The following is a 23,790-nucleotide window of genomic DNA, read 5'->3' as shown; positions in this document are numbered from 1 at the left end:
CTGGATTTAGAATAACGAATTCGCACATTATTGAAAACCCTTTTTTCAAACTCGTCGCATGCAATTGTAGAGAATCTTGAGGTGAAAATCACGAGTGAAAAACAATAGAATAAAACGAACTAAAATATACATAAAACGTAGTAAGTCAAAAAAAAAGGAAATTTAATATAAAATCTTGTTAAAGTTAGTTATCTCTGCAATATATATTTGATAAAATCTTTTATGTGCAATTTAAATTAGACATGAACCTGAAAAGTAAATAATAAAGAAATTCTTGGGAAGGCCAGTGTACTTGGTAAAAAAATTCACGAAAACTTCGAGTTGAGAAACTTTGCTCGGATAAGAATAGCACTCAATTGCACTATATTAAAACGGCCAAAGTATAAGGTAATGTTTAAGTAAGTAAGTTAATTACTATGAGGTAATGTTTACATAATAAAATGGTTAAAGCTAGAAACAGCCGTCTCTTTATTCGATTTTTCGTGAATTTTCTTTTAAAAAGCATCTAATTAGAGTCCAACTTGTTAACCTTGAAAGTACCATCGGCCAAACTCGAGTCCATTCCTTTACTTTGCTTTCTATGATTCTGATAACGCTCACGATCGTATCACGTTTAAGATCATCAATATTTGAGCAAAGCATAAGCTCTCATAGTATTTTGAGAAAATTATTGAAAACGTGAAGATGCGGAAATACTTTACAGAAATACTTCCAAAGACTTTTTGGGAGTCACTCGCATTAATTTATTCCGCATTAATTTATTCCCTTAAAGGTATTATATTTCATATCGGGACAGTGTCTGCCTATTGTTATATTATGTTGATATAAGCAAAAAAAATGTTTTTCTTTTCCTTTTTCTGACCAATCTTGCTCCACACCCTTGTCAATGCAATGTGAAAAAGCTTGTGAATTAAAACTGATGAGTAAGCAAACGATAACACTCTTATTCAAAAACAAAACCTTTAAGGTAATCGACTAAAAAAGTTAAAAGTTCTCTGTCAATTAATCTATACTATATACAATGACATGATCTATCTTTTGGAAAGTTGTTGCGGTTAGTGTTGTAATAGACGATATCGGCTTTCGATAAATGCAATGCATTCTGGTTTCTAGGGACTCTCAAAGGAATTATAATCTATTATAATTGATCTATTATAATTCCTTTGAGAGTCCCTAGAAACCAGAATGCATTGCATTTATCGAAAGCCGATATCGTCTATTAACACGCACGGAAGATGTCTGTTCAAGATGACTACTAGCTATTGCTCTAAACCACAACAACAAATTCCAAAAGGTTTCATGCATTTTTTAATGCTTTTTAGTTTTTACTTATTAAAAATGAAAAATGCCGAAATGATTACTTTAACAATAAGAGAATTTCATGTCTAGACACAAATGCATAAAGACAGCCAGATCTGTCCTTCAAACCAGCCGTCTACTCATTCAAAAAATCCACTCGCAAATACATTGTCAACAGTTACGTATTTATCGCTCAGCGCTTGTTTTAATCTTGTATCTTAGTACCATATACGTGATAAGTCTTAAAGTGACGAAAAACAGCCCCAAAACAACACAATCGAAATAGAATTTCCCTTGGGCTATTTGTAAGGCTGACTCATCTATATCCATAGCATCTAATACGTCACCGCTCTGCGGGAAACGACACCGATGCGGCTCGTCCCCACAATCCAGTGCGCCACGATTATTACCATATATGGCAACCAACATGCCTTCCCATGAATAACGTGCAAATGAGATGTAGGTCAACCATTGCATGTATTTGGGTATAGTATCAAAACTGACGAAGAATCCGCTGAAAAGTAGGACCGGGATTCCAGTCACTGGTGCAACGAAAACTGCAGTCTAAGCAAAAAGACAAAAAAATGAATGATCTTCAAATATGATTAATACCAAGGAATATCATGGGGTTTTGCAATGAAGAACTGTTTGCAACTGAAGAAAAGTTAAAATCCATGACACTTGTGTTCGTGAAAAAATTGAGATTGGAATATAAATTCGATGAATTTGTGTTAAAATAATGCAACCCTTTCAGTAAGGATTTCAGATTCACATTTCAAAGATTCTTTTATAAATTCAGCCAGTTTTTAAACCACATACCAGGTGTGCCAAAAAAAAGTATAGTTTTGTTAAGACCACAGGTAGATAAACAAAACAAACAAGAAGTAAATTAAGAAAAGGTTCAACGGTTAAAAAATGATTACCGGTACGTTTGGGGCGACCGCGCCCAACAATAAACCAATGGATTGCGCTACAAGACACGTCAATATAGTGATCGCTACGTATTGCGTATATCTCGCCCCGTCATTCGGTTGTGACGTCATAAAATAAACAATGGAACAGTAGATGACGGGTAGTACTATCTGAAAAAGAGATGAAATTTAACATTGATTAGATTAAACACGTTTTCGCCAAATGCAAAGAAAACCAGTTGTAGATTTTTTATAGTGAAAGACTTTCGCAATATAGGATGGCAAATCTCAGTGAAAATCTTTGCTTAGTATAATAACGTTAACACCGAGCACTTTTATTGATTTCCGCTTACAAAAAGAATAAACTTTGTTACACGATAGATTTCTTCCCATAAATGTACAATCAACTATCATCTGATTCGTCATTTTAAAGGGATTGGAAATTTTCTTCGAATAAGAGAAAATTTGAATCTGAGAGAAGGATCAAACAATAATATGTTCGAACAAGAGAATAGACAAAAGTTCTTCAGAGCCTCGAAAAATCAAAAGGCGAACTCGAATATAGATTCCAAACCCCGAGTCTCGTGGTTTTTCATTTCAAGGAATTACTCGTACTGACGTGATAGCAAAAAGGGCGACAAATAATGCAAGTACAATTATCAGACAGCTTCTACGGAAAAACAATTTTTGCCCAGTTGTTGAAAGTTTATCTAAAGTCCGTGGAGATGAACGTTGCTACGGGCAAACCGCGCGGGAGTTTTAGAGAAAAACCGTGAAAAATGAATATGAAAATGAATGTTATCAAAAATCGAACGATGTGTAGCAAATAGAAAGAACATCTAAAGGTCAGTGTTGGTGTTCGGTATGTTTTTGAAACATGATCCTGGTCTAAGGTCAGTGTGCCCATATTAATGTAAACATGTCAATCAACTTGTTTAAAAAACCACAAGGGTGGTACTTAATCTTACGATGTAAAAGCTCTCTTCACGAATAAACAATAAAAACGTCATAAATAAGAATGCCTAGGTAAACCTTTCGAGAGTTGAAAATAATAAAACATTTAGTTGACATTTTCAACTCGATATGTGCTAAAAGCCTACCCCGACAAGCTAAAGAACCAAACTAGTTAAGCGTTAAGTAAGAAATTCTCTGTCTGTATCTTCCGGATAACATACTCCAACAAACAACAGCTAAACAACCAATGTCGTTTTTAAATGTAGATTTTTATAAAAAAAACTCTGCCTGTATATTTCGGATATTTCAGTCTACAAAACCCATGCTGAAAAGGCAATTATATGTTGAACAGTGAAAATAAGCAATTGAACAAGAGAATTAGAAAATCTAAGTTAACAACGCAAATCAAAGAGAGAATCCCGTCTTACCTGGAAGGGTAGATCAGCCATTGTGATCGCTAGATAATACGACTTCAAACTATACCAATTATTCAGATGTTCCCGTATAAAGACCAGCTTCTCCAACGGGACTGGAAAAAGTAAAGATACAAAATAATGGCATTAGTTTTTTGTTCACTCGTCAAAGGATTGGTGATTTCAAGACTGTCGTCATCCCAAGATCTTTAAGTTTGCAACATTATTTCGCTCCGGGGGATAGGGAATGCCAGGTTATACCAAGGGGTACAGGGTGACGGATGGGTACAGTTCAGGAGTTTTTGGGACCATTAACGAAACTTTTTTCCAAAATTTAAATCATTAAAATATAGGTTCAACAAAATAAAAATCACATACATGTGAGTACAGTCGGCATCAGCGCGATGAACATCAGAAACAACATTGAGAAGAACAAGCAGCCCGTGTTGCTTTGTACTTTGTTACCGTCGTTACCGACGCCAAGGTACAACAAACCAATCAAGATGGCAACCATGACAACGGAGATGAAACGTAAATGCGTGAACATCTTGTCACGGATGATGGACACCATTGCACGTTTACTTAAAACAGCAAACTGAAAGGGAAACAATAAAAATCATTGAAAACACTTTCCTGCAACCAATCCTCACTTTATGTGCGGGAATAAACATGGTGAATGGCCTGGAGGAAAACGTTTTAGGGTGAAAGCACTAGATTATTACTCGAAAATAATTGAAAAACTTCTTAGAGCATAGATACGAAAGCAGAGCTCAAGTGTCATAAAATAATCTGACTTCCTCAACTAGTTAACTGAAACATTACAATACCTGTGTGGTTTGACTGGTAGTGCTGGACAAGGAATCGGTACTGGATTTGTATCCACATCCAGGCATCATAGAGACCATCATCTGTTGAGCTAACAAAGCATCTACATCTTCCCCTTCACCGAAATCTCCCATCTCCATCCGTTTCAATTCATCCCGCTTCTCCTGGATACGCCATGCTTTGACCAAGTCGGACGTACGGTCACCATATTCTCCAGATGCAACTTCGATGACTGTGAAGAATGGGCAATAGCGAGGTTAAGTATCGAAAGACAAATCACGACAACGGAAGGATTTCTTCTAGCCTTCGTAATAACACGGGGCTTTTCTACAGGCTAAACCGAAAGCAGAACAGATTTTTCCCGCAATGAACTGAACCACGAATTTCCCCCTAATTTTTTGTTTTAAAAAAGCGAATTGGGTATATATACTGCGTGGGGTAAGTCTACCTTGCATTATAATTAGCCTGAAGAAAGGTTTCGTAGCGTGAACGAAGGTTAGAGGAAATTGGTCCGTCATCGGACGCTAATTACCGAGTTTATGTATGTGTGTTTTTCAGCGACGGAGACGGTAAGGTTCTAATTTGACTAGATCGTGACCAACTAAGGACGACGGTAAATCAGCACTTTTACCGTCCTCGATTTTGGGTTATTCCAAATCGCTACAGTCACTTTACCGTCCTCAAAAGTGCAAATACATAAACTCGCTATTATATTATATCAAGATGTGGTTTCGGAAAATTCACAATTTCTTCAAGTCTACGTCAGTCTACGCACTTTTCCCACTTTTGCACACAAATGTAGTGTTGTCCATGGACACATTTTCAAGCCTATATAGTTGTTATGATACTATTGGAAAAAAGTAATGATATATTGCACAGGTTAATTTGCAGCCTGTGAAACTTACTGAAATCAGCTGGGTTGTGGTATTTGGGACAAATGAGATTCTGCGTTTCGAAATATGGTACCAATGTTTTCATTTCACCATGGTATATACATTGTCCAGACGTTAGCAAGTAAAGCTGCACAGATATAAAAGTTAAAGGACGTTGAAAATATGCTGAAGATTTCTTTATTTGAAAGTATGGACAAGGGACTCGTGAAATAATAGAATCGATATTTAGGATTTGGATGCTTTAGGATTTAGCCAGGAAAAAAAAATTAAATTAAAAATTGTTGAAGACTAAATAGCATCTATTGAGGAGATGAAGACTTAGAATCCATTAAGAATACAGTTGACGCTCTCTAATATTCGATTTTCGAGTTTCCATCGAATAAAGGAGTGTATCGAATAAAAAAACGTCGTTTATGAGTGTTTCTTGTTGACGGTGACTATCAATATTATCGAATAATGGAGCGTATCGAATAATAGAACGTCGAATAAGAGAGCGTCAACTGTAGTAATGAAATAGTTCCTTACTTTATCGAACATTTCAAAGAGTTTAGCACTTGGTTGATGAATAGTGCAGATGACAGTTCTCCCTCCTTCAGCTAATGATTTCATCAGACTTATACATTGATAAGCTGACAAACTGTCCAAACCACTGTAACAGAAAAATTAATCAAAGTACAGTGAAGGCTTATAGATAAAGTAAAACCTACTCTGTACCAGAGGGTAGGTCATTTAGAACGTAGCGTAGTAAAGCAATTGAAATTTCTGTATGTAGATATCATAGATAACCCAGCAAATTTTTGAATTTAGATATCTTTACCAAACGCTGGTACCTCTTGAAAATTGATGCTATTTTTGTAAAAGTTTCCAAATATGGTGAAAGCTAATTTTTTCTAAGCTTTTCTCTATAAATAGACAAGATATCTGAAAGTGATAAATTCATTAGAAGTCTTGAAAAGTAATCAATAACCACCAGAATATAAATATATACCTGGTGGGTTCATCGAGGAAAATAACAGGAGGGTTATTAACCAATTCCAGTGCGATAGCAAGTCGTTTTCTTTGTCCACCAGAAATTTCGCTCATATACGTGTTTCGTACATTGATCAAGCCAAGACATGATAGAATATCTTCAATCTGGCATGAAAGAAAGATCAGTCATTTCATTGAGGGGACTTTCAGTTTTCAGAAGGGTTGAATTTGAATGGGAAAATTTATCTAATTTTTTGAAAATGATGATGTCATTGCATATGAATCTTAGAGCCTACTTTGTAGCCTAGGCTATTTTTCTGATAGGTGGAAGTTTTATAATGACAGTATAAGTTTCTGAATGAGATCAATAATTTATTTTTCCTTTCTGCAATTCGGAAGTTTGTTTCACGATGGAGGACATTTTCACTTCACGAGCCTAATACTGAAGGAACAAACATATCAAGCACGATAAATTCTACCCCCTCTCTGGGACTACATATGAGTCACAAAAGTTTGGGCTAAGCCAATAGGGTTTAAATGGAAAAGACCTTGAGCAACAAAGACAAATAAATGAAATTGTGTCAAAACTTACAACTCGGTGCTTTTCATCTATTGTTAGAACAGATTTCAAATGCAAATTGGCTGAAACCTGAAACAAATATATTTTAATAGAACACATTTAAAACATCTTTTATCAAATAAAGTCGTAATATGATATAAAATGTTTGTTTTTTTAAATAGCTTACACTATACAAATACTGACTGAATGTTATTCTGCAGACAATATTTCAAACATTGATCAAATTTTCTTTAAAAACTAAGCTAAACTAAAATATGTATTAAAAATTGTTACGAAATCAAAATATTTTAAATTCTAAGACACCTTAATTTCAAGTGGGGATGCTGCGACAAGAAGAAATATTGAAACTTATAAAGAGAATCAATGTACAATATTTAGTACGAAAATTACGGTACATAACTTAATTTTGTATACAAAACTATAACAGCTTTAGGAAATAGTACATCACCCTTAAAAAACAAACTTATTCAATAATAAAGTAAAGGTCCTACCATCATTGATTCAAAAACAGTCAGGTTGGGCATGAGGATATCATCTTGCATGATATAGCAGGAGATCTTCCTGAATCGTCGCAAATTTCTTTCACTCCCATTGACAAGTACTTTGCCGCTAATTGTTCCTGATACACTAAAAGCAATTATACATACAATATTGAAGTAATATATAATCAAGAAGCACTTTTCTATGGGCATTGTTTTGTTTATTGACATGGAAAGGAAACCAATTTTCGAAAATACTTATTAACCATTTATTAATTTCATAAGAAGGCCAAAAAGTTGAATGAACAGCAGGTAATAATTTAGAATAAAATTTAAACTTACTTATAGCCAGCTAAAATGTTCAGTAATGAAGATTTTCCAGCACCTTTGTAAAAAAAGAATACAAAAATAACACAAAAATTGACAAAAGAATAATCTTTCAATTGCTTACAACAACAAGATAACAGTCAAGTGTAGGCTAAAGCACTGTATATCATTACCAAACATTTGAGGTCCAATTGTGTAGCTGTTATTAAAATTCTTACCAAGGCCTCTTTGTTAGGGTACCCCAATTGTAAGTTCAAAAATAATGTATATGAATCCTTTTTTTGTTAAAGTAATATATGATCAAGAAGCCCTTTTCTGTGGGCATTGTTTTGCGAATACCTTTAGTTTTGCATCAGAACAAAGGAACTCTTACTGATTTCAAAGAATTTACCTTTTAGGTTATTTAATAAACGCCCTCTTTTTTGAACCAAATAATTTAATGAGCATCTCAGACATCGCAGACATTTAAAATTAAAGTAATACAAGTAATCAAAGTATTTACCTGATGGCCCAAGGACTGCTGTCAACTCACCCTTCTTGAAACCTCCATTGACACTTTTCAAAATCCTTTTGGTTTCTAAAATGAGACACAAGAAAAAAGTTCTTGTTAAATATTCTTCATGTCCCAGTCTAAAGGTTTATGAGAGGTTTATAAAGTGCCAGATAACGAGTAAAGTTCCTAAACATGACATTATTCACATCTAAGACTATGAACTACAATTATCAATAGTGCTTGGGACATGGTTGAAATGAGAACAGTTCCAAAGAACAATTTAGGGAAACTTTTTACATGAATCTAATACAAGACAATTTACATATAATATTATATTATTATTATGTGTCATCATGTGCCCACTTTTAGATTAACCTAACAAATAATATTTTTCCTATTTAGGTCGGCTTTGCCGACCCAAAACATTTCTTTTGACGGCACGCCGACCTAGAGTGTAAATTACGTCGGCAAATAAAAGCCGACTTCAGCTCAAGTTACGTCGGCTTTCAAGTCGGCATTGCCGAATGCCGACCTGGATTCACAGGGCTGTCTTGTGGAGAATCTTCTTTCTTTAGAGTGCTCTATACATAATAGTAGAGCTTCTACTCAGTAATTTTCTACAAAACAAAGCAGAATAAAGGGACATTAATAATTGAATACTACAGATGATTCACAGCATAAAATTAAAGCTATTATTATAAAATGTCAGTTAGAAATATTTGAAGGACTCCTGTACGCGACTGCAATAAAAAAAATCATAACCGCACTCATAAAAAAATTACAATTTTTTACCTTTTTTTGCCTAGACCATATAGCAAGTATGCGCAGACTCTGCCTTTAATTGGGTGTAAAAAATTGCTGCAATTTCTCCAACTTTCAAAAATGAAAGAATAAACAAATTTAAACAAAATTAACTAAGCGCATTTTTTATCTTTTTTCTTCTTCATCTTCAATGAAGCACTCAAAATGGAATAGAATTAAGCACATAAGATGTTCTTATGACTGTGAAATAGTTGTTTGGGAGAACGCAACGGTCTTTTGAATAACTTATTACTTCAGCAGAATTTTGTTTGATGATAACGTCATCATATTGTTTTCTCATTTACAGCACAACAGTTACCTAGGAACAAGATAATTTATCTGAGGGAAAGTAATGTATATGCGGAGTAATTTGTCATTCATTAGACTGTTGCGTTTAGCCTGGTTAACCAAGATACGGCTAAAGACAATATAGCGTTATCTGTGCTTTAATGATTTTTATGATGTACGGAATTTTAAGTTTGCCTTGAAAAACTGGCTTGGGCGAAGCTTGCGTTCATATTTTGAACGCAGAAGTCGGTAAGACTCGGCGAGCATTTGGCCTCTTCTAATTGGCCATAATAAGCCATGATGTGATAAGAAACGAAATTTTTCGTTTGTTTTGAAAACGTTTTTCACTTCTCAACGAAAGACTTTTTGAACATATTTTATTCTGTACTTTTTGCATAAAAAGAAAGAGATGTTTTTCTCTCTCCCTCTTTTAATTAGAAAAACCTTTATATAACTGAATGAAAGAGAAGTTGAGTAAATAGGGAGGAGGGTGTATCTATTTAACAAATTCCTTATTTCTATATTTTTGCTTTTTTTATGCGAATGAGTTATGGGAAATCTTTTGTTGAAAAATATGTGTTGAACAAATTATACAAATTTATGTGCATTTACAAAAACGTGCCCGGGAAAAATTTGAAATTTCGTTTTTGTCAGTTGATAAGAAACTGAGTTTAGTTGTACTAAGCCAGATATTCAGTCACAACTTACCATTAGATTTTACTAAGTGACTGAATCAATCTGGCTTAGATTTCAAGGCTATGTCGCGTTCTCCTAAATGACTAAGCTGTTCGCGTTCTTGCTACAGTGAGTGCATGATGTAATTCGCGCGGCAACAAACTCGTTTTCTGTTGGCTGATCATATTGTGCCTTTTGGTATTACCACTCTAAAACAGCTGGCCTCATCCACCATTTTAAATGAGTTGACAATAGAACAACTCTCTGGTCTGAAAATTAGTTATGAGTAGTGTTGTTATGATTTTTTAGATCGCGGTCGCGTACAGGAACTCGCCAAATGTTCCTAACTGATCGGGTTGCATAAAACTAAATGACACTAAAGCTTTTAAGTTTCTTTCCATTTTTCCATCAAAACAACCAAAAAACATTACCACCGTAGGGGGGGTCAAGCAGTTAGTACAAGACATCATGCCGGTTAGTACCGTGGTGGTATACCTACAAAATTTTCAAAAATCAGTTAGTACTTGATGGTACTAAGTGACTGCTAGGGTGGCGTCAAGTAAAAAATCTAGGAAAACAGTTAGTACAAATGAATACTAAGTGCTACTTTTTTACCTTTTCTAGAAAAATATTAAAAATAAATACTAAAAGCAATCAGGGAAATCCCCCTCCATAAGAGAAATCAAAGAACCTAAGACATTTAAGTCTTTCCCTTTGGAGTTTGTTTGGTATTACCCTTTAGTTAAACACTATATCAGGGGAATTCCCTAACTATAGATTGATAAATAAAAGAAAAAAGTCAGTTGATTTTATAAATCATGAAAAAGTATTTTTTTCTGCCTTGATTGAACGCTACATATTATGTTTATGTTTTTGGTTTACAGTGTTTCATTATTGTATCAATTGAGAAGTACTTCGTTATTTGAAACTCTTGTACATATATCGCTGTACAGCGTTGTGTTAAAATAAAATTTTTGATTCATTTTAATTCATCATACCAAATCAATAACTGTTTCAAAACAATTTTGGGAACATTTTTTGACAAAAAGTAAATATCACACTCTCGTTTGATAGGTTTTAAGGGGTGGTCCTTAGTGAATTTCCTTTGAAATCACTTAGTATATTTCATACTAACTGTCAAAGGGTGGTGGTGTGGCCTCTTTCCTCCAAAGAATCACTTAGTAGGCATGATGTCTTGTACTAACTGCTTGACCCCCCCCTGTATAGTGTGATACTGACATACCCATTAGATCGGGTAACTTACATCAGTTGAGCGCTGTGAAGGGAAACTTGGATCAGTGGAGGGAAATTTGCATAGCCATCAAATGGCTGACCAATCAAAGTAAAATTTCCAAACAAATGTACAATGCAAGAACTATGCAGCTCCACTCAGAAAAAATTTAGGGTGGATGACAGGAACTTTCAGATGAAAAAAGCTCTCGAAAATCCTTTTTATTCAAACCCTTGGAAATTCCATAGAATTTCTCAAAAGATTTTTCCACCAAAAAATTGGCTTTGTATTGGAAATCTAGGAGTTTCAATTGCTTTTGTATAGACCTTTCGCCTTTCCATCTTGCATATTGAATTGTATGCAAAAATACAGGAACGAAAAAGCTGTGGTGGGATTTAGTTGAAAAATATGCAAAACATATGCAAGTTTACACAAAGATTAAAAAGACAACAAAGTAAGCATCTTATAAAAAAATATTATACTCATTAATTAGAACAATAAAAGATCGAATTTCTTGATTCAAAACTAAATATTTTCAAAACAACAAAAGCCTTTTAGAAATTTATTTTTAAAGACATAACATAATATTCTGTTTTGACACCATTCAAAAATTCCACGAAGACAGAGTACACCAGAGTACACACTACAAACTTTCAAAACACGCAAATTGAAAGCAGTAATTATGATGTCACACATTTTTTCCTGTGCAAGAAAATATTGAAACCCCCGTTTTGATGTACAAGGTCAAGCCCAACTCGTTAGTAAAAGCCGCTGTAAATCGGGGGGTTCAAATCATGATCATTTTGCGGTACTATTCTTAGGAGAACAATTTACCGTCAGCCGAATAAGGATTATTCTTGTACAAATTTGATAATGATGTTAAACATAATTATGCATGACATTTATTCGGGACTATCTGACGAAATATGGGATAGCGATTCAGCCACAATTCTGGCCAAAATATATTGAGAATTTAGCTTATTTCCTCGTTTTTCAAAATTTGGAATTCGGGCGAGAAAGTCGTTTTTGGGCTAATTGATAAATTTATTCGAGTATTTCAATTTGGGTGGGGTTAATTGACTTCCAGGCTATATTCTGAGCCCTGTTGGACCATTCTGGGACTTTTGGATCCTCAGATTCTAGTCTTAAGTCTAATGTTAAAACTCAGAGTTAAAACTCTATTCGTCTAACCTAATTTAGAGCGCTTCCAAAATACTTGTGGTTATAAGATTTCGTGGGAATTTCCCTTTTGTCTCAAATATTATGGCCAGGATTGCAACATTTCACCGAACCTCGAAAGTCATTAATTTGAGTCAATGCAAACGGCAAATTATAAAATACAAGAATACAAAATACAAGTTAAAGCCGTTGACGGTATGATTAGGATATTTTACAACCCACAAATTTTGTAAATCAGGTTTGTTTTTATTTAACTTTGTATTTTAATGACCAGCCAGGTCATTCATTCAGTTACCTGATCTCACGGTACCTTGTCTAATTCTGTCATAGCAACTATCTGGTCTAAATGTTTATAGATGAAACCTTCTGAATAAGCTGTTTAAAAAATCACTCTTTGGCTGAAAATTTTTTTTGCGTTGGAAAAGCTTTTTCAAACTTTCAGCAATGATTGAGCAAACTGTTACAATGAAAATTATCCAGCGCATTTTTTATCTTCTTATCTTCTTAATCTTCAATGAAACACTCAAAGTTAACTGAATTTAAGCACATTAGATATTCTTATAATTATTGATATTCACTGAAACACCTTTCGTTGTGCGCTGCGGCAGAGTGTATGATGTAACTCGCGCGGTAACTAACTCGCCTTTTGTTGGAAGATCATATTGGGCGTTTTGGCGTTACCACCTGTTAAGGCATAAACCTTAGTTTTAATCCATTTTTGGTCAATCAAACACTCTCACCTCTTTCAGTGTGCAGCCATTTTGTTTGTTTTTGTTTGGTCTGCATTTTATTTCACTTTTCCCACCATTTTTGGTTATTCTGCATTTTTCTGTGTTTGATAAGCATTTGGTCAGTATTTTATTCATTAATTTTATGTCAATTTGATATGCATTTCCTTTTGTTATAATAAATTTATTTCAATTTTTCTCATAATTTATTTTGGTCTGTAAATTAGACTTTTTGATCTGCCTATAAATGCCACATCATCACTCAGACCTCACTTCAACAGAGACTTCAAGGAGTGAAGACCTCCTCTGACATGATGTCAACTCAAATCAAATGAAATCAATCAATAGTCTCTTTAGTTACTCACATATACAAGCACATTCAATTTTCATTTTCACACAGTTGGTGTTAGTCTTGACACACCCTGTGTTCTGCTGCCTGCTTACAGCATTCTACCTCAGGCCAGCTGGTGAGTTTTTTGTTTCTTTTCTCTGTCTCTATTTGTGGCACCTAAGTTAAGTTAAGTTAGATTTTCTTTTACATTATATTAGTACTTCAATCATTCATTTATACATTTGCTGTTTTCTACTTCTACTTTTGTTCTCATAGACTTACATCCTTTTGTACCTAAGTTAGATTATTTTATTTTCATTCATTAGACTTAGTATTTTTCAATTTTTATTTTCAGTTTGAACACTACATTACTACACATCAATAAATTAATGCACTGAACAGTGTTACAAACACGGCGTTATTGTTTATTCAATCTCATCCTGACGCTACATTCAAACAGGACCGTTCAATCAACATCACTGCTGTTTGTGGGCGCGATCAATGAACACGAGGAAGAAAGATCGTATTGACTATCGCATCCTTGCATCAACCGGAGAAAAGGTTATCGCTCATCCGTCGTCCGACACTTCAACTCGTCCGTCGTCCGACACTTCAATTCATCAGTCGTCCGACACTTCAATTCGTCCGTTGTCCGACACCTCAACTCATACGTCGCCCGACACTTCAACTCGTCCGTCGTCCGACACTTCAATTCATCAGTCGTCCGACACTTCAATTCGTCCGTTGTCCGACACCTCAACTCATACGTCGCCCGACACTTCAACTCGTCCGTCGTCCGACACTTCAATTCATCCGTCGTCCGACACTTCAATTCGTCCGTCGTCCGACACCTCAATTCGTCCGTCGTCCGACACCTCAATTCGTCCGTCGTCCGACACTTCAATTCGTCCGTCGTCCGACACCTCAATTCGTCCGTCGTCCGACACTTCAATTCGTCCGTCGTCCGACACTTCAATTCATCCGTCGTCCGACACCTTTCGTCCGTCGTCCGACACCTCAACTCCGTCGTCGTCCGACACCTCAACTCATCCGTCGTCCGACACTTCAACTCGTCCGTCGTCCGACACCTCAATTCATCCGTCGTCCGACACCTCAATTCGTCCGTCGTCCGACACCTCAACTCGTCCGTCGTCCGACACCTCAACTCGTCCGTCGTCCGACACTTCAATTCATCCGTCGTCCGACACTTCAATTCGTCCGTCGTCCGACACCTCAATTCGTCCATCGTCCGACAATTCAATTCGTCCGTCGTCCGACACCTCAATTCGTCCGTCGTCCGACACCTCAATTCGTCCGTCGTCCGACACTCAATTCGTCCGTCGTCCGACACTTCAATTCGTCCGTCGTCCGACACCTCAATTCATCCGTCGTCCGACACTTCAATTCGCTCAATGGCAGAGACAGAAATCAAAATCATTTTGTTCTCAGCCTCAGGTCTTGAGGATCAGATACTTGACATCATCCAAGACTATGCACCAGATGACATCAAAGAGTCGCCAGAACTCATCAAATCGTGTGCTACCAAAATTGAGACACTTCGTAACCAGTTCAGAGAGAAACATAGAGAACTTCGTTTTCATCTTCAAGATCAAGATGGTGTTTATGAGCAAAGTTATAGTAAACAATTGACATTAATTACATCAAAAGTCAGTGAATATGTGAAATGTCTCACAAAATATAACATCGCCATTTCTGCTACATCTCAAGCCACACAAGAGCACAAGTCAGAGTTTGCCATAGACGATCTCACTCAGTCAATGAAGCACTTGAAGACCACCATCACGTTCATTGCTGGAAAGTGCACCAATGAAGACCTCAAGCAACGTAAGAAAGATCTATCGTCCGTCAGCACAGAATTCAACAGTTTATCTCTAAAGATGAAGGAACTCCTCGATCTCAACATCAAACCAGACAAGTTTGCCAGCCTGAAGAAGGATTACGACATGTTGTTAGAGCTTCGATTGTCATACCAGAGCAGTCTTCAAGAGGAAATCAAAACCAGAGAACTTGATAAACTTGATAACTTTAAAAAGAGTCAGCTCAATATCAAATTGCCTACGTTCACAGGCTATGACTCGCACATTGACATTTACACCTTCAACTCGGAGTTCAATAAACTGTTCTCAGACATTCCAAAATCGTACCAGTCTGACTTACTGAAAAACAATCATCTCGGAAAACATGCCCTGGAGCTTGTCAAGAACGTGACCGACATCCAAGATATCTGGACAAGACTCAAAGATGCGTTTGGTGACAGACGTCTGCTCCTTTCCAACAAGCTGTCCAAACTCAATTCCATTGACTTGAAGCACAAGGACTCCATCAAAATCACTGAATCGTTAAGCAAGGTCATCAACGTCATGCGGGACTTAATGCATCTAGCATCCGACCACAACATCGAGAACGAGTTATACTATGGTGACGCCCTAACCCACCTGTCGAACAAACTTGGTCAAAGTCGAATGATGAGATGGCTGACATTGACCTGCGAAAGTCCAAGAGAGGGAAAATACAAATGGAAACAGATGATTGAATTTCTGGAGAAAGAAATCAAGGTACAGCAACAAGTCACTGTCATCCAGTCGAATACCAAGACATCCAACTCAACCAATGACAAGGAGAAAGACAAGAGGAAGTCTGGTTCGTCAACTTACTATGGCTCGTCAGATGGAAAACCCCAACACCAACAACACCAAGAGCCAATATGCTTCATCTGTGGCGCAACCAATCATATCAAATCCAATGGTCCGAGAGGTACAAAGTTAATTCAGTATTTCTCATGCAAGAAGTTTGTCGACATGACAACCAGCCAACGTTTCAAGTTCCTCCAAGACAATGGACTCTGTTATCAATGCCTTTATCCCGGAGCACAAATGGATAGAGGCAAACACGCCGAAGGAAAATGTCAACGAGACTTTATCTGCAAGAATCCGGCTCACAACTCCGAAATCACGAAGAAACATGTACTGGTATGTGACGATCACAAGTTTGACCAGACCAACAAAGACGTGCTCGAACACTATAAGAGCCGATGCATCAGAAGACTCCCAGTCCCTACGTATTCCAAGGATATAAAGATCTTCCACACTTCATTCAAATCAAGCCATTCAACTCCAACAGACGACTCCAACAGTGCTATCTTCATGCTGCAGTCCATCCAAATCAACAAACGAACGTACACCATCTTTTACGACTCTGGCTGCAGCGATTTTATCAGTCGCTTCGAGGCAGTCAGGCATCTTGGATCCAACGCAATCAAGCAATTCTCTGGGGACATCTCAATGGGTGGTGTTGGTGGATCAGTCAATATTACATCTCACGGAGTATACACCATCTCCATTCCTCTCAGCCACGGAGTTAATGCCATGATGACTGGACCTTGCATGGATCGCATAACCGAGACTTTTCCAAGCTACCCACTCCAAGGAAGGGTCTACGAGGACATCAAGACTCAATACTTGAAAGAAGGTAATAAACTTCAATTTCTTCCTTCCGTTCCTAAATCCATTGGAGGAGACGTCGATTTTATGGTGGGCATCAGATATCAGCGATACTTCCCAGAACCCATCTTCCAACTTCCATCTGGACTGACGATATACCGATCTCAATTCATCAACGCAGACGGTTCCACTGGTGTCATCGGAGGACCTCATGAGGTCTTCAACAATGTTGGCTCAAGTCACCTCTCCACACACTTCATCTCCAATCAATTGGCTCTCTTTCGAAATGGCTATCAAGTCAACCCAGATGTGCGCATGCTCGGATATTCTGCAACCATCGGTGACGTCACTAGCAACAACACACTTGACGAAGACGATGATGTTGATGTTCAGAAGCTCATCACATTCAATGAAGCGGAACGTGCTGGCAGCGAATGGTCATTTCGCTGTGTTAATTGTAGAGGATGTGAGACGTGTCGCAACCAACCAAACGAAATCATGAGCATCAAGGAGGAAACAGAGCAGCAGATCATAAATGATTCCGTCACAGTCGATGTACAAAATCACCAATCAATTGCCACCCTCCCACTGATGGCTGACCCAACACACCGTTTGCAACCAAATCGACATATCGCACTGAAGGTCTACAACCAACAAGTTCATCGCCTCGCAAAGAACACCAAAGATAGAGAAGACATCCTCCATTCGGAACAAAAACTTCAGAAGCTTGGATATGTAGATTACGTCAAAAATCTATCAACAGAATCTCAACAAATCCTCAAAGAATCACCTTACCAGAATTTCATACCATGGCGTGCCGTTTGGAAGGAGAGTTCGGTGTCAACGCCATGCAGAGTGGTATTCGACGCCTCAATGCCCACCGACACAGGATTCTCTCTGAATGACATCTTGGCAAAAGGACGCAACAGTATGAATCGATTGGTTGATATATTTGTGCGGTGGAGGTGCCACTCTGTGGTATTCCACACTGATGTACAAAAAATGTATAACTCCATCAAATTGGACCAATGTCACTGGGGACTCCAACGATATCTCTGGCAAGACTCACTGGACCCTTCACAGCCCCCAGAAGAGAAGGTCATAAAAACACTCATTTATGGAATCAAGTCAAGCGGCAACCAAGCGGAGAGAGGATTGCGAGAGACAGCCCGAATCCTCAAGGACCGATATCCTACCGTCCACAAGATTGTTTCCGAAGATGTGTACGTGGACGATTGTTTGTCAGGTTCATCAGGCATGACAGAAGTCCAATCAATAGCAGACGATCTAGAAGTTGCTGTCAATCACGGTGGCTTTGGCCTCAAAGGCTTCACATTTTCATCAAGACCTCCTCAAGAGTCTCTATCTGCTGATGGTCAATCGGTTGGAGTGGCTGGACTCAAGTGGTTTCCACTCAAAGATCAAATCTCTCTCGATGTGCAAGAACTCAACTTCGCCAAAAAATCACGAGGTCGCAAACCAACACTTGTATCTACGGTACCTGAGAACCTAACTCGACGACAATGCGTGGCCAAGGTAGCTGAACTCTACGACATCACTGGTTTAATCACACCGATTGTTGCCACCATGAAACTAGATCTTCACGACCTTGTCACTCGGAAATTGGATTGGGATGATGCTCTTCCCGATAACATCCGGACCATTTGGCTTGACCATTTCGATATGATGAATGAAATCAAACAAATCAAGTATCAAAGAGCCGTTGTACCAGAAGATGCTGCAAGTTTGGACATTCAGACGCTTGACTTTGGGGATGCAAGCAAAAGCCTCATTTGTGTCGCTATATATGTTCGATTCAAGAAGAAGGATGGATCATTCTCCTGTCAATTCATCTTTGGTAGATCCAAACTCATTTCAGATGAATACACTCAACCACGTGCAGAGCTATATGCAGCGATGATCAATGCACACTCTGGTCATACAATCAAACAAGCCCTGAAGGATAAACACAAGTCGAGCATCAAATTTACAGATTCTCAGATCAGTCTCTATTGGATTTGTAACCTTCACCTGAATTTAAAGCAATGGACAAGAAACAGAGTATCTGAAGTCCACAGATTTACAGACACATCCCAATGGAAATATGTCAGATCAGAGGACATGATTGCAGACTTGGGCACTAGAAGATGCACAGCCATCCAAGATGTCGACCAACATTCAAAGTGGATCAACGGATATGAATGGATGAGAAGCAACCCTTCGGACTTCCCAGCCATGACTACTACTGACATCTCACTGACAGCGCAAGAGAAACAACATCTTAAGAAAGAGTCAAGAGAAGAAGTACACAAGGAAGGTATCGAATGCTACATATCCTCAACCAAGTCAATGATTCCAGAAGCCGTTTCAAATCACTACAAATACTCAAATTATTTGATCGACCCCAATTGGAGAAATTTCAACCATGTAATCAGAGTGATGGCTTACGTACTTAAATTCATCAATAGCTTCAAAAAATTTCACAAACCAAATCCCTCAGCTTCTACCAAGGAAAGACACCTACTCCTAAATGATGCGGATATTGAACGAGCCAAATCCTACTACTTCAAAAAGGCAACCTCTGAAGTCAAACAATTCACCAACAAAACGAAGTACAACAAAATATCTGAAGAAAAGGATGGAATCCTTTTTTATACTGGAAGAATCCTCCCAACCGATCAGATCACCGCTATTGGAAAAGCTACCGCCATCATGAAGGACCTAACTGCGTTAACCTTCTGTGTGCCAATTATCGACAAAAATTCACCTTTGGCATATTCAATTGTACAAGAAGTTCACTGGAATCATCCTACAGCAATCCATTCTGGCATCGAAACCACTTGGCGCTATGTGCTTCAAACCTGCTACATACTTGAAGGAAGATCACTCGTAAAACAAGTTCGCTCCTCTTGTCCTCGATGTCGTTATCTATTAAAAAGGAAATTCCAAGTCATAATGGGACCACTCTCAGAAGACAACCTAAAGATTGCCCCTGCCTTCTTTGTCGCCCAGACTGATCTTGCTGGACCATTTCAGTCCTATTCAGAACATCACAAGCGCACCACTGTGAAGATCTGGCTACTCGTTTTCTGCTGCGCTACAACCACAGCTGTCAAAATCAAAGTCATGGACAGCTACAACACAACGTCATTTCTCCAAGCATTTACACGACTAGCCTGTGAGGTTGGTTACCCGAAAAAGCTTCTCGTTGATGAAGGAAGTCAGCTCGTAAAGGGTTGTGAAACAATGCAACTTAACTTCGTCGACCTACAACAGCACCTTCATTCAAAAATGAATATCGATTTTGAGACATGTCCTGTTGGTGGACATAATGTCAACGGACGTGTAGAAAGAAAGATTCAGGAGATCAAGAAGTCGATCGATAAAACTGCCGGAAATCAACGTTTGTCCATTCTTCATTGGGAGACACTGGCATCAACAATCTCGAACTCAATCAACAATCTGCCATTGGCCGTTGGCAACTTCAAGGAGTTCGAGATGTCAGATTTGATCACCCCGAACCGCCTACTCCTCGGCCGCAACAACGACCGCTCACCCTCAGAGCCCTTAACAGTCACAAATGACACCGACAAGATTCTACGAACCAACAAAAAGATCTTTGACTCGTGGTTTGAATGTTGGCTCACTTCACACGTACCAGCATTAATGGATCAGCCAAAGTGGTTCAAAAACGACAATGACATCAAGCCAGGAGACATCGTTCTTTTCACCAAGCAGGAGTCGAGCCTATCCGCAAACTATCAATTTGGAATCGTTAAGAGCATCAATAAAGGACGTGATGGAAAGATTCGGGATGTTATTGTGCAGTATCAAAATTCAACCGAGAAAGTCAAACGTGAGACCCATCGATCAGTTCGCTCGTTGGTTTTGATACGTGGTGTGGATGAAATAGATTTGATGAAACAATTGGATAACTCAAAAAATTAAAATTTTCTAATATATCAAAAAAAAAAAAAAAAAAAATCTTATTTTTCATTCTGTTGGGGGAGTGTTAAGGCATAAACCTTAGTTTTAATCCATTTTTGGTCAATCAAACACTCTCACCTCTTTCAGTGTGCAGCCATTTTGTTTGTTTTTGTTTGGTCTGCATTTTATTTCACTTTTCCCACCATTTTGGTTATTCTGCATTTTTCTGTGTTTGATAAGCATTTGGTCAGTATTTTATTCATTAATTTTATGTCAATTTGATATGCATTTCCTTTTGTTATAATAAATTTATTTCAATTTTTCTCATAATTTATTTTGGTCTGTAAATTAGACTTTTTGATCTGCCTATAAATGCCACATCATCACTCAGACCTCACTTCAACAGAGACTTCAAGGAGTGAAGACCTCCTCTGACATGATGTCAACTCAAATCAAATGAAATCAATCAATAGTCTCTTTAGTTACTCACATATACAAGCACATTCAATTTTCATTTTCACACAGTTGGTGTTAGTCTTGACACACCCTGTGTTCTGCTGCCTGCTTACAGCATTCTACCTCAGGCCAGCTGGTGAGTTTTTTGTTTCTTTTCTCTGTCTCTATTTGTGGCACCTAAGTTAAGTTAAGTTAGATTTTCTTTTACATTATATTAGTACTTCAATCATTCATTTATACATTTGCTGTTTTCTACTTCTACTTTTGTTCTCATAGACTTACATCCTTTTGTACCTAAGTTAGATTATTTTATTTTCATTCATTAGACTTAGTATTTTTCAATTTTTATTTTCAGTTTGAACACTACATTACTACACATCAATAAATTAATGCACTGAACAGTGTTACAAACACGGCGTTATTGTTTATTCAATCTCATCCTGACGCTACACCACCCTCGAAGCAGCGGGCGCCTCTGTCTTTCCGCAACTCTTTCCATCATTTTAGATGGCCTTAACAATAGATTCAAAAGGGCGCCATAATCTTGGAAGATCATTTGTTTTGGTCTCCAGCTTTGGGAAGTAGCAATGTTTTTGGTTGTTTTTGATGGAAAATAGTAAGAAACTTAAGTTTGCAAGTTTCATTTAGTTTTTACTGGCTTAGAATGGCAGGACCCTGGATGGTTTCCCAAACTGCCGATTAGAATGGCAGGATCCTGAATGGCTTCCCTAACTGAATGTAAAATTTTTACTGTGTAGTCAGGTACTGTCTGGTCATTAAAATACAAAGTTAAATCAAAACAAAAATAGTAGAGCAGAGCTGCTGCCCGGGGGGGGGGGGTACTTAGGCAAATGGAGGGTACGGTATGTGCCGCCCTTAAGGGTACCTTTTTTGGACTTCCAAAGTCCCGCTAAGGGTTCGAAAAATCAGAAAATCAAATTTCAGTCCCACTAAGGGTCGGAAAAATAGGAAAATTTAAACTTTTTACCCCCTGAAAGATCGAAATTTGGTCAAAATTGATCAAATTAGTCCCGCTATTAAGGGTCGTAAAATTCACAAAATTTTCCTTGGTTTTCTCTTTTTTAGTCCTGGTAAGGGTCCAAAGTTCGAAAGACGAGCGGCACCCCCCCCGTCAGCTCGCAACCCTAGTACCCCCCCGGGAGCTGCTGCGAGTGGATCTGCGTAGTTCATTTGTTTTGAAATTTTTCTGCTTTGATTGGTCAGTCATTTGATGGCTATGCATGTTTCCCTCCACTGATGCAAGTTACCCGACTTCACGGTAGTTGTTAAAAGACAAATGAATTCAATAAATCTTACCATTCTTTTTTATTTTAACATCATAAGACAAATCTTTGAATTCCAGATCAACTTGAACATTCGGCCCTTGAAATATTGTTGCTCCATTCAAAATCAAACTAGATCTTTCACTGTAAGCTACAGATTCCTTATCAGTACACTCTGACACATTTGTTATTGATACACTTTCAATATCCTTCTTTGGACAACAAGCTGTCAAAGGAACGGAACAGTGTTCTTTTTTCTCTTTTGTTTGCGTCATTTCTGAGCTGGTCTGCTTGGAAAATGCTACGATCAACCAAACCCAAATTTCATTGTGGAACTTATAAAGGTTAAAAAACTAAATTAGTGTTTGCTGATTGTCAGTGTTGACAGTTGATGCCCTGCACCTTTTAACTTTACACTTTTTGCTGATTTTTGAACCCCCAGTTTCTGTTTTTGTAATGTTTTTGCCGTAAAATTTAAAGGGCCAATATGTAATATACAGATCAGTAAACATTTAAATTTTAGCTAAGGTAATCAATCTTAGCCTTAAATTTAAGCTGTCATTATTTATGTAAAATTATTTTTAAATGTTTAAATCATAAATTTTAGTTTTTACTTGACAAATGCAGCATTTAAAGATAAAGTTTTATTTCATAACCAGTCTGTAATTTAAAGCCTCGAAATTCTCGGAAAGGAAAATGGTAACAGCGACAAAGTGCAAGTCCTTCTAGTCTGAAGCGCTCCAGCGTAGAGGAAATCCGTCATTGTCCCGCGAAGTACATGTGCCCCGTACGGGTTAGGCTGACTCTAGCAAGCGTCTGTCTTTCCTTGGACACAGGAGCACGGGAATAGTGCTTATAAAAAGTTCTTATATATAGACATAGAGCCCATTGCAAGCTTAAAAGCTGTTGTAGCGAAATACAACGACGTGGTTTATTAGTCTAGGGTTAGGCTCAAGACGTATTTCCAGCAGTCATTTCTGCGACATTTTAACATAAATTTTATAAGAGCTTAAATAGTCTCGTATTAATAAAAACTTCCTTGTTATTGAAGGCAATTACATCACCTTAAAACATTCAAAATTGTATTTGTTTGATTCTCATAGTCGTAAACAAGTACTTGGAGGAACCAGAACCTTTAGAACCACTACATATATTCTTAACTGCAGCTGGGGGTTGTGGAAAAAGCTATCTGCTCAAGTGTTTTTACAATGTTTTGAACAAACTTATTTCTTGTAAAGGTGATACAACTAAAGCTAAAATAATGAGGTTTACACCAACTGGTGTTGC

At 37.6% G+C, this 23,790-nt stretch overlaps 1 protein-coding gene across 1 annotated transcript; it reads right to left on the bottom strand.

Annotated features, from left to right (window-relative positions):
• Positions 1–929: 929 nt before the first annotated feature.
• Positions 930–22,951, bottom strand: LOC136820971 (ATP-binding cassette sub-family G member 4-like). Its single transcript, XM_067077204.1, has 13 exons — positions 22,538–22,951; positions 8,153–8,227; positions 7,666–7,708; positions 7,336–7,471; positions 6,857–6,913; positions 6,284–6,429; positions 5,821–5,944; positions 5,308–5,422; positions 4,405–4,634; positions 3,956–4,172; positions 3,593–3,693; positions 2,223–2,381; positions 930–1,863 (listed from the first exon to the last, which is right to left on the bottom strand). The coding sequence occupies exons 1-13, from the start codon at positions 22,776–22,778 to the stop codon at positions 1,486–1,488; spliced, it is 2,022 nt and encodes a 673-aa protein (XP_066933305.1). The 5' UTR covers positions 22,779–22,951; the 3' UTR covers positions 930–1,485.
• Positions 22,952–23,790: the final 839 nt, after the last annotated feature.

The sequence above is a fragment of the Clytia hemisphaerica genome, unplaced genomic scaffold, assembly GCF_902728285.1.
Source record: "Clytia hemisphaerica strain Z4C2 unplaced genomic scaffold, Clytia hemisphaerica genome assembly, whole genome shotgun sequence".
NCBI lineage: Eukaryota > Metazoa > Cnidaria > Hydrozoa > Leptothecata > Clytiidae > Clytia > Clytia hemisphaerica.
Note: the sequence above shows the minus strand (reverse complement) of the source record. Positions and strands in the feature narration are given on the sequence as shown.

Excerpts from the sequence above, each read along its gene's own strand:
- LOC136820971 (XM_067077204.1), bottom strand. The coding sequence starts at position 22,778 with ATGACGCAAACAAAAGAGAAAAAAGAACACTGTTCCGTTCCTTTGACA. Across the intron at positions 4,635-5,307 it reads CCACAACCCAGCTGATTTCA|TCATCGAAGTTGCATCTGGA; the intron begins GTAAGTTTCACA and ends CATTCTTCACAG. Across the intron at positions 4,173-4,404 it reads CTACCAGTCAAACCACACAG|TTTGCTGTTTTAAGTAAACG; the intron begins GTATTGTAATGT and ends TTTCCCTTTCAG.